Source organism: Sinocyclocheilus anshuiensis, unplaced genomic scaffold, assembly GCF_001515605.1.
Source record: "Sinocyclocheilus anshuiensis isolate Anshui unplaced genomic scaffold, SAMN03320099.WGS_v1.1 scaffold1809, whole genome shotgun sequence".
NCBI lineage: Eukaryota > Metazoa > Chordata > Actinopteri > Cypriniformes > Cyprinidae > Sinocyclocheilus > Sinocyclocheilus anshuiensis.
Window position 1 is genome coordinate 315,501 of NW_015538093.1, and position 9,894 is coordinate 325,394.

The window sequence follows — 9,894 nt, forward strand, 5'->3', positions numbered from 1 at the left end:
TTTATTCATTTATTCATTCATTCATTCTTAACCAGTTCTGATTACAATTGTGTTCTTAGATATCTAATATCAAAGTTAAGTCTAATACTTTCCCTATTTAATGACTTTCTACTCCCTTTTTATTCTTAAAGAGGTTGTTAACCCACAAATTAAAATTCTGACATCATTTACCCACCCTCATGTTGTTTCAGATCCGTATTAATTAATTTCTTCTGCTGAACACAAAAGACGATATTTTGAAGAACGTTGGTGATAAAACAGTTTTTGGTCACCAGTGACTTCCATAGTATTTCTAGCAACTTCCATAGTAATACTAGCAAATGTTTGGTTACTTATGTTCTGTGTTTAGAAAGAAACTCATACAGGTTTGGACCAACATAAGGATGAGTAAATGAAGACTGAATTTTCACTTTTGGCTGAACTATTCCTTTAACAAATGTGAATAAAAATAATTTTGGGCATCCTAGTAGGACAAATCTAAAATTCAGAAACCGTTACAATGCCTGATTAACATTTGAAAATGTGGTTTTAGAAGAAGTGAATGAAGAGGAAGTTCTGGGAGAATTTGGTGAGGTAAGTTTTCTCAGATGTAATGTTTCCATTGGAATTTTCAGGGCAAACTCTAATTTCAGAAAGTTCTGAACCCTAAACGTTGCTCTCCAGTTCACATATTCATGTACATGTTACATGATGTATTCTGCACAAAACTACAGTGCCTGCTTGGTACCCAGTGGTTGTGTTAAGAACAAATGTTTTTGAATATGGTTAAGAAAATAGTCAGACTAGTCAGTTTTTGAGATTAAAAATCTCTGTCCATTCACACTTTTTTTTATCATTGTCAAGATATATTGTCATATACAGCCCTAGTTTTTCTTTGACAAACTTAACCGATCTAGTTTTATTTTAAAGCATACATATATTCAAAGTACAGTTGATGATTGACAGGTAAATAGGTGGTCCTTTACTGTCCAGGATACAGCAAATCAACTTAAAGTTTACCTTTCAAAGCAATGTGGTCACGTGCCTCTCTGATGATCTCTCTTTGGGGTTAAATTAATCGGATCGCCTGTGATTAATTAATTTTTTTAACTGTAGATGGATGGATTTTTTATGGATTTTAATAGGTGTAAACAGACAAATGTGATTGTGTCATGTTCCAGATGGGACAACAGTCATAGTGTTTGATTTGCTCAATGTAACATACTGCACGTGTTTTAGGAGGCCTTTGCCAAAGAAGAGACAGATGTCCAGAAGCAAGAGTTTACTCCTCCTGAAGAGTATGTCATTCCTCTTTCACTTATACATCAGCATACATTGCACATATCATATATAAAAAAATATGCCACACTATAGTACTAGTTTTGCCTGAGGATGAGTGTTTGGAAATGTTTATTTACTGTGCTCTTGATTTCAGGGTGACTGAGAAAAAACTGGTCAAGATAAACCCCCCTGCTGCAGTTGGTGAGGTAATGATCTTTACTGCAACCACATACAGTGTTAGTTAAACCACATTTGTCATACTTATTACAATTTTTTTTTTTTTAAGATTCTTACCATGTCACTGAGTTTAGACACTACAGCCCTTGATTCTGCTTTGCTACTATTAAACATTTGTGAAGCTTATTTGTGAAATCACAGCTAGGTGGCACAAAGGGGTGTTTTGCTCCAGTAGGGCATTATTCATATGTGCATTATTTATGATTTAAATCCTATGGTATATTCTACATGCCATAAAAGAAGTAAAAAATTATTATTAGTAGTATTTAGATGATTATTTTCATTGCAGAGGCTTCAGAAAAGAGCAGAACGCTTCGATCTTCCACCGAATGCAGACAGCAAAAAGGCGGCACGGGCAGCAAGGTTTGATTGTTTGAGAGAGAGAGATTACATTAAATGTCATTAAAAGAGAGTCGAAGACTGAAGAATTCTGAGAATTTCTTTAGAGTGAAATGCAGTGTTTGGACTGTGCAATGGTCTTATGTAAGAAAACATTTTCTGTCAATAAGACAAATCAACATGACTGTTTGTCAAACATTCAAATCACTTTAAATTAGAAATAAAATTTGACAACAGTAATAAATTGCACATGCATTCTAGAGAAACAAACAGACTTGTAACCGTTATATGGGACCTGTCAAATGGGGAAAGTGGACATGTGAACATATACATGGGTATCATCTCTTAGCTATAATATTTATGTAATCCAGTAGATTATTTTGTGTGTGTGTGTTTTGAGACCTCTATATATCTTTAATTCCTATTCTTGTTTTAATAGGTTTGGTTTGGAAGTACCTGAATCTGTGTCGTCCAAAGGCGAGTTGACATCTAATGTGTACAGTGCATCTCAAAACTGTTTTCAGAAGTCCTTTTGTTAAAAATACTGCTGCTATTGGTTATTTTCAATTAAGTTTATTATGTGTTGTTGTGCCGCTATGTTGCTGTTGTCATGGATAAGACCATGATATTATTTTTGTGCCACATATTTCTATACTTCTACTGCCACACATTGGTTGTGTCCAGTTTTATTCACATTCTCATACCCACCTTATTTTTTAATGTGCAAGTAAGCGGTTTTCTGTGAATGTGTGAGACTTCCGCTTAATTAGCTGCTGTAGGGAAATGATGAGAAGAATAACAAAGTGCAGTAAACAGTAAAAAATGTTTGTGGTACAACCCAGTGTGCTTAAGACAATGCATTTAAATGTTCTGGTAAGAAACACCAGTTTGCACTATCAAGTAGCAAAGCATCTAAATATAGCTGGAAGCGGATGACACCAGAAGCCAGACACATTAAATTTACAAATGGCAGTGCCCGCTCTTACGCGAAAATAAGGTGGATTAAAATAGCATCGTACAAGTACTTAAAAATAAGTTGCAAATGAAAGACATGACATAACATTTGAACAACCTGTCAGTCACCAAGTACAGTGTTTTGATCTGATTTTCTTTGTGATGACTTTTGGTCGTGACCATCTGCAATGAATGACTCAGTGAGTCAGTTGTTTTACATTTTTAGTCTGATAATGTCTTCGAATTTGTTCATTTTAATCTTTTAATAAACTTTATTTACTTAAAACTGGCGCATACATAAGTCAGTCATTTGAATTTGGACATCAGTGCTTGCTCTGTGTTTGTTGTGAGCAGTATATTGTGGAACCCAGTCTATCTTTAAACTTAAGGTTTCAAGCTACAGTGTCTAATTAATGAAAAGTTCCATATTCATTGACATATGTTGTTAATTTTTTTTTTTTAGGAACTTCAGCCAAGCCAAATGTGAGTAATCTGGTTGCACATTTTCGTAGGGGCTTGGAAATTGAAATGTGAAATAAATGTATCTCTGCAAAACCACTGATGAACGTGCCACTCGTCTTTCAGGTTGACGCTGAGGTATTAAAGAAGAGAGCAGAACGTTTTGGCATGAGTGTCTCTTCAGTTTCTAAAAAGGTACCTTTTTTCATATTTCACTTACACCTAACAAATGACGTTGTCTTGCATAGTAGCTATTTGAATGTTTGTGTGTGTTCACAGATTGAGGATGATGAAAAGCTTAAGAAGAGGAAGGAGAGATTTGGCATTGTCACAAGTGCAGCGTCTGCTGGAACCAATGATACAGAGGTATGGGTTCTGCTGGTAAACTGGTTTTAAAAGGTTCATTAAATCTGTGTGTGATGATCGATGTTTATATGTGAATAAATGCCTGTTGAAATCTGTTCATCATATAAAGTGATAGTCTCTCAAGAGACTTGGATTAAACTGCTATTTATATGTATTACTTTTACGATGTCTGTGCTTTTTGAAGCTTGAAAATGTTGATTACGTAGATTTTTGATAGATGGACAGAAGCTGAGAAAATATTAAAAGGTATCTGTGTTCTGAAGATGAACAAAAGTTTTATGGGTTTGAAATGAGTTTTCAGTTATGAACACAGGAGAAGCAAATTCACCACTCTCAATTCAACTTCATCTGTGTTGGTCATTGCATATGGCCATCTATTTAGAGTTGCCCCTTCTCATTTATTCATGTAAATGTATAGAGGGTATGCATTGAACACGCCCCCTCAGCCGGACTGAGTGACGAGAGAGCCTGGTGCATGAATGGATTTAATAGGGAAGCTGTGAAAACGCGAGTAAAACAAACGATAATCGGTTTAAACTAAAGGTTGCTGGACTCGATATAATGTTCATTGCAACTTGGCAAATATCCAATGGTCCATGGCTATTGATGTGAAGCCAGGAATGGTGTTTCCTTACATTTTATATGTGCCTGATTTTGACGCTGGGGAAATAAAGCAGATTTACCTGTGAACGCATTTTGTAATTGGTCTAAATCCGGATGATCACTTGTATCAATGTTATATATATCGTCCAGCCCTAAAACTTATATAGTTTTTATTTAAAAACATCCAGTTATGCAGAATATAAGATGGTAAATATTTAATTGACGAGTTGTCAATACGATATATTATAATAGGGTATGATTTTACCACAAAATTCAACATATTGACATTACATGATCCGTGTTTCGCTGCCTGGAGTCCAATTGTTTCTGTGAATTGCAGCGATTAATTTGGTTCTCTTTTCTGTAGGTTTCAGCAGTCTGTAAAAATATGCCTCTGATTTCTTGTCAAGTCTATTTGTACGGTCAATCGCACAGCTCTTTCTCGTTTAGTTGTGTTTTGTGTGTTCTTTCGCAGCATTCAGGCTGAAAACCAATGCTGCTATCAGTCTTTTTGCCACTCAGTGGGCGGACTCACTCCAGCTGACGGTGACGTCATGTGCACACCCTCTATTAGTCAAGTCATGTGTAGAGTACATCAAATGTGATGAACAGAAGCTCAAATGTTGCTTGCATGACACATGAGAACCAAAAGGTTTGTTCTCTCGTCAAGCAAGCTATATGAAAGGGCAGTGTTAAATGTCTTCTCTGGCTGAACAACCATAATGTCATCAAAACATTAGAAGTGTCTTTTGAGGGTTGTTTTTATTTTACTCATGAGGTAGATCTAGATTCTCGCAGGTTGGACGTGGCAGCAGTTCAGTCTTTGCAAGGTCAAACAGGAGAGCGCACAGACAATAATTGTTGATTTCCTAATATCTTTTAATAACTTTAATATCTTTAATCCAAAAGAATACATTTATTCAGTGTGAAGTGCTATATAAAAGTGTAATATATATAGTACAGTTAATGTTACTGGAAAAATTAATTGGACAGGAAGATATGGGCTCTTTAAGCATACGTTTGTGTGATTTCTGTTCATATTTATTTAGCTTATTTGCTTCTTAAACATGCCAAGTAATAAATAAAGGATCTGCAGTGTTAATGCAGACTGTACAAATATCTTTTTGTTCTTAGGGAATTAAATCATTTTTTATTCAGCATCTAATAAAATACCAGACAAATATTTGTATTTATGCATTAGTTTGTTGTATTTAATCTTTTATGAGAACACTGCATGCATGAATTTCTTTAATTTTCTTTAGACGGAAAGGTGCTACACTAAGTGATGGCAAACACTCTATTCATAGTTTGTTACAACCTCAGAGTTCTAAACATTTCTGATGTTTCTGGAAAATTATTCAGGTTATCTTTGTTGGAAGAAATAATGGTTCTACAAATTTGGTAATATTGTGTGGGGTGACTACCTTGTCTCTTGTATGGTAGGCAATGTTAGTGTCACTTTGTGGCAAGACTACGTTTTCACCATCTCCGTATGGTCAGGTTAAATGTAGTGAATAATTTAGACAAAGGACTAAATCATTTTTTAAATGATGTCAGACAACATCACTTTGAGCACATTCACTTCAGAGGAATAAAACTGAATCTTATCTGCTAGTTAACCGCTGTAAATTGTGGCAACACCTTCTCAAGCGAGGCTCCTATTTATAGCAATATATTGACCATGTTACAATCTTATGTTTCTCGCTGTATAACCCTTCTCCTCACCCCACCCTCTCTTTCTTTTTCAGGCAAAGAAGCGAAAACGTGCTGAGCGGTTTGGAAATGTATAAAAAATGGATCTTACCCTTTTTGGACTTTTTTTATTACTTTTTTTAAGTGTTCTTTGCAGTTCATTTTGTGTTAAGCTTGTAATCCCTGTAGTGCCATGGTTGTTTATCTGCTATTTACATTAAAAGTACCCCAGTTCCTTACTAATTTCTCTTTTATTCTTGATGTGATAGATGATTTGCATTTGGCATCAGTGTGTGGGGGTTCTTAAGGTATCAGAAGTAGATCAGGAAAGGTGTGCCTGCTAGTTGCTAGAGATCTAATGATACATTGATATGGATCAATGCATGGAATTAAGTTATTAATGAACTGTATCAATGCAAAGCATAAAAAAAATTGTGTTTAAGCTCTCAAAGCATGCATGGGTTTAGCTACAATGAATCTTTAGTACTCCACTAAAGAAAGAAAGTCACCAACATTTTGGATGGCCTGAGGCAACGAGTAAGCACATTTTTCTGTTTTTGGAAGAACTATTCCATTAAAGCTGCTAACTCTCACTAGCCCACCAGTGGGCTCATTGTTATTACATATTTGGGACCATTATATATGATTCTAGAACATAAATGAATCTTTACACAAGTGCTATATCATTGGAAAGTAGTTTTCATATTTGACCACCGTTTTTGAGATATATGATGGAACTCTGCAGCTCTTGTTATGGAGCTTGCTGACTGGATGCCTCCTGCTCCTTCTGTAGGACATGCTGTCACAAACCAAAACAGATCAGGCTTTCAAGCAGTGCCTGCAGTTTAAGTACAGATTTTGCCACAAGAAAAAAAAACCCTGTTATCTGCATTGCATGTGATGTACCGCTTCAGTTCTTGCCAAATGATGACTGTTTCAATGATTGGCCAGCCTATTATTACATCCTTTTTCACACACACTGGCTTCTCTGAGGTAGTACTCCAGTATATGTTTACATACGATCATACAAACTTATAAGTTCGAGTTTATAGTAACAAGTCAGCTTTGGGATGGAACAGCTTCAATTACCAAAAAAAAAACAAAAAACTTTCAGATTCAAGTTCATTTCATTAAGTAAACTAAAGTAAATTTCAGTTATATACTTCTATGTATATATGTAGTAAGTACAAATGTATGTAGTAACTATGCCAATATCAATGCACTAGTAGTATATTTGTATCGTACTGTTTCAATATTTTTACATAAAGTATATTTGGAAAGTCTACTTTAGAAAATGAACTTGAAGTATATGTAAAGCTCATATGCAAAAAAAAAAAATATTTTGTATATTTATTATATACAATTTACAATTATTTGTAAATATATATTTTTCTATATTTACAAGTAATTGTGCTTTCACTGTCAATTAGTACTAACTTCATAAATATGTAATGAATATTGTGGAATTTTCACTGCAAAACAACACAAATCTAGGTATAAAGTCTTTTGAAAATATATTTAATATATTTTTATGGCCCATTATCAGTGTCCTTACTAATATTCTTCTCACTAAGTTTACAATTGACTTTCTCACAATTACACGTGTGTGCATGCTGCTTACATGTACAGAACAATTCATTCTAAATAAAGTGTCATTAGAATTTAATGACCCATTAATGTGCTATATGCTAAAAAAAAGACTCGCGAGGTGTCAGTGTGTTTCAATTTTGGTTCTGAGGACCCAAAGCAATGCACATTTTGTTTGTCTTTCTTATCTGACTCACTCAGTTCATGGAGCTCTTTTTAAACAAGCTAATGATCTCCTAATGAGTTAATGATCCAGATCACAAAATGTGCGGTGCTGTTGGTCCGCAGAAGCAGATTAAAAATCCTCTGGTTTGTGGCTCAAACGCAAACACTTAATTATGGACAAGACAAATTCTGTTTCCATTCACATTTATTTGAAGATTATATTGACATGAACTTCTGAAATATTGTTTTTGTTATCTGTAAGTGATTGTTTGTTGGGCATCTTGTTAGTGACTTTATTAGGTCTGCATACATGATTTATTAGTTAAGGCATTGTCATGTTATGCTCATATATAGTAATAGCACCATATTATACACAATACTGAGTCACATGATTATTCACTACACTACAAGCATCATCGTAAACAGCACGTGTGCCTAAATTTTACCATTACAGTCCCTTTAAAACCGCAACACATAACTCATCAAGCATTCATTTATCTGCACGCTCTAATCTTTGTCAGATTCTCCTTGACCATATGAATCTTTTTTCTCATCTCTGCTCTTTTCTTTTGTAGATTCTTTCACCACCTGAGCAATGAACAAAATAATCAGTCAGATACAGTATATGCAACATATGTTACAAATATACATTTTTTTAAAATCTAACAAGATATAATGTTAAACACCAAGAATACTGTGCATACGTTGTTTTTTCACTGGCCAATTGATTGTTAAAGGAGCTAAGATGTCTGTTTCAATAAGACTGGAAACAAAGTGTCTCACCTCTCCATCACGAATCTCAACAGTCTTGATTACGACTTTCTTTCCAGGTCCAGTATCAGAAAACTGACCATAATCTGTTCAAAGACATCACACAGCAGATGATATGATGCAAAGGTGGAATAAAAGAACTCATGTACTACTTAGTAGTACAGAGAATTAAAAAATGTTACAGATTGACACAGATGAATCATTGCATTGTTTTGTAAAAGGACATGATATGCAAACAGTTGTGTACCCCTTGTATCTGTCTATTGTTGTCATCATTATCATGAGCAACTACAGTAGCAATCAAAGTTAACTCCATTTCTTGGAACAGATTCAGTTTCAGCAGAAGGAAATTTGACCATTTACACAAAGGAATAGTTCACCCAACATACAACTCTTCCCAAGTAACCTAATTGGTTTTAGGTGAGAACTACTTTTGATTACATTTTAAATAACTTTTGAATTAGCTCTTGTTGATTTGATCACATACATTGAAATATGATAATCGTGGACTATTCTGACATGAAAAAACAAAAAGGAATTGTTCTTATTCCATTGTTGCTATAAGGTCATTTTACAATTGCCTACATAATAAGGCAAGGTAGCTCTTTTTATTATTATATATATATTTTTTTTTAAACTGTGTTTTTATTTTGTCTGTGTGGAAAGAACAGTACATGGATCTTTTACTTTTAATATTTCAAAGCACTAATCAAGTTTGTTTGGCTGGTCTGTGTGTGCGAATCTACAACCCTCTTTTTCATTTTGAGTGAACTATTCCTTGAAAACCTTCAACCATTCCATCCTAAAAGAAAAACCTAAATTGGGTTAAATAATAATAAAACATTTATTTTATACTATGATAGACTCACCACCACTGTGTCCACCCATTGAAGGCATTTTCATGATAGGAACCACAATTCTGAAAGGTGCAGTTTGAAGGTCATAAGTTACCAGAGTAAAACAAAAACAAAAAACACTTTACACACAGAAACTTTTTAAAGGGGTCATATGATGCAATTTCAATTTTTCCTTTCTCTTTGGAGTGTTACAAACTCTTGGTGCATAAAGAAGATCTGTAAAGTTGCAAAGACTAAAGTCTCAAATCCAAAGAGATATTCTTTATAAAAGTTCAGAGTCAGCCACGCCTACCTAAAACGGCTCGTTCTAACACGCCCCCACATGTCTACCTCACGATGTGGGAAGATTTGCATAACGCCGCCCAAATGTTCACGCAAAGAAAGGCGTAACTTTTAGTCTCACTGTAGTTTTGTTGACGCTGCAGCCATGTCGTGAAGACGCTGTGTGCTTCGTTGTGAAAGCGAAACTACTTTGTTTGGTCTTCCAAAAGAGGACTATATCCGCTTCGTCATGCCTAGAGCTGATCTGTGCTACTTTCACCGTGGACGAAGCGGAATCCAGCCCGGGGTCCATCACATGTGGTTGCCGCTCATTCGTCGGATC

At 34.9% G+C, this 9,894-nt stretch overlaps 2 protein-coding genes across 2 annotated transcripts in view; one reads left to right on the top strand and one right to left on the bottom strand.

Annotated features, from left to right (window-relative positions):
* Window positions 1-528: 528 nt before the first annotated feature.
* On the top strand, window positions 529-6,144 carry LOC107683632 (SAP domain-containing ribonucleoprotein-like; the record flags this gene model as incomplete). The annotated part of the gene is made up of 9 exons (XM_016479698.1): window positions 529-573; window positions 1,219-1,277; window positions 1,415-1,466; window positions 1,787-1,860; window positions 2,276-2,313; window positions 3,254-3,273; window positions 3,376-3,444; window positions 3,529-3,615; window positions 5,967-6,144. Coding segments are annotated over 9 exons (486 nt in total), but the record flags the coding sequence as incomplete, so codon positions are not given.
* Window positions 6,145-7,870: 1,726 nt separating this feature from the next.
* The window catches only part of prph (peripherin), a 29,583-nt gene continuing 27,559 nt past the window's right edge, over window positions 7,871-9,894 (bottom strand). Inside the window, exons 7-9 of the mRNA XM_016479699.1 lie at window positions 9,303-9,352; window positions 8,446-8,519; window positions 7,871-8,250 (exon numbers count right to left, since the gene is read on the bottom strand). Of these exons, the coding sequence (XP_016335185.1) occupies window positions 8,170-8,250; window positions 8,446-8,519; window positions 9,303-9,352 (205 nt within the window). The 3' untranslated portion in view covers window positions 7,871-8,169. The remainder of the gene's footprint in view (window positions 8,251-8,445; window positions 8,520-9,302; window positions 9,353-9,894) is intronic.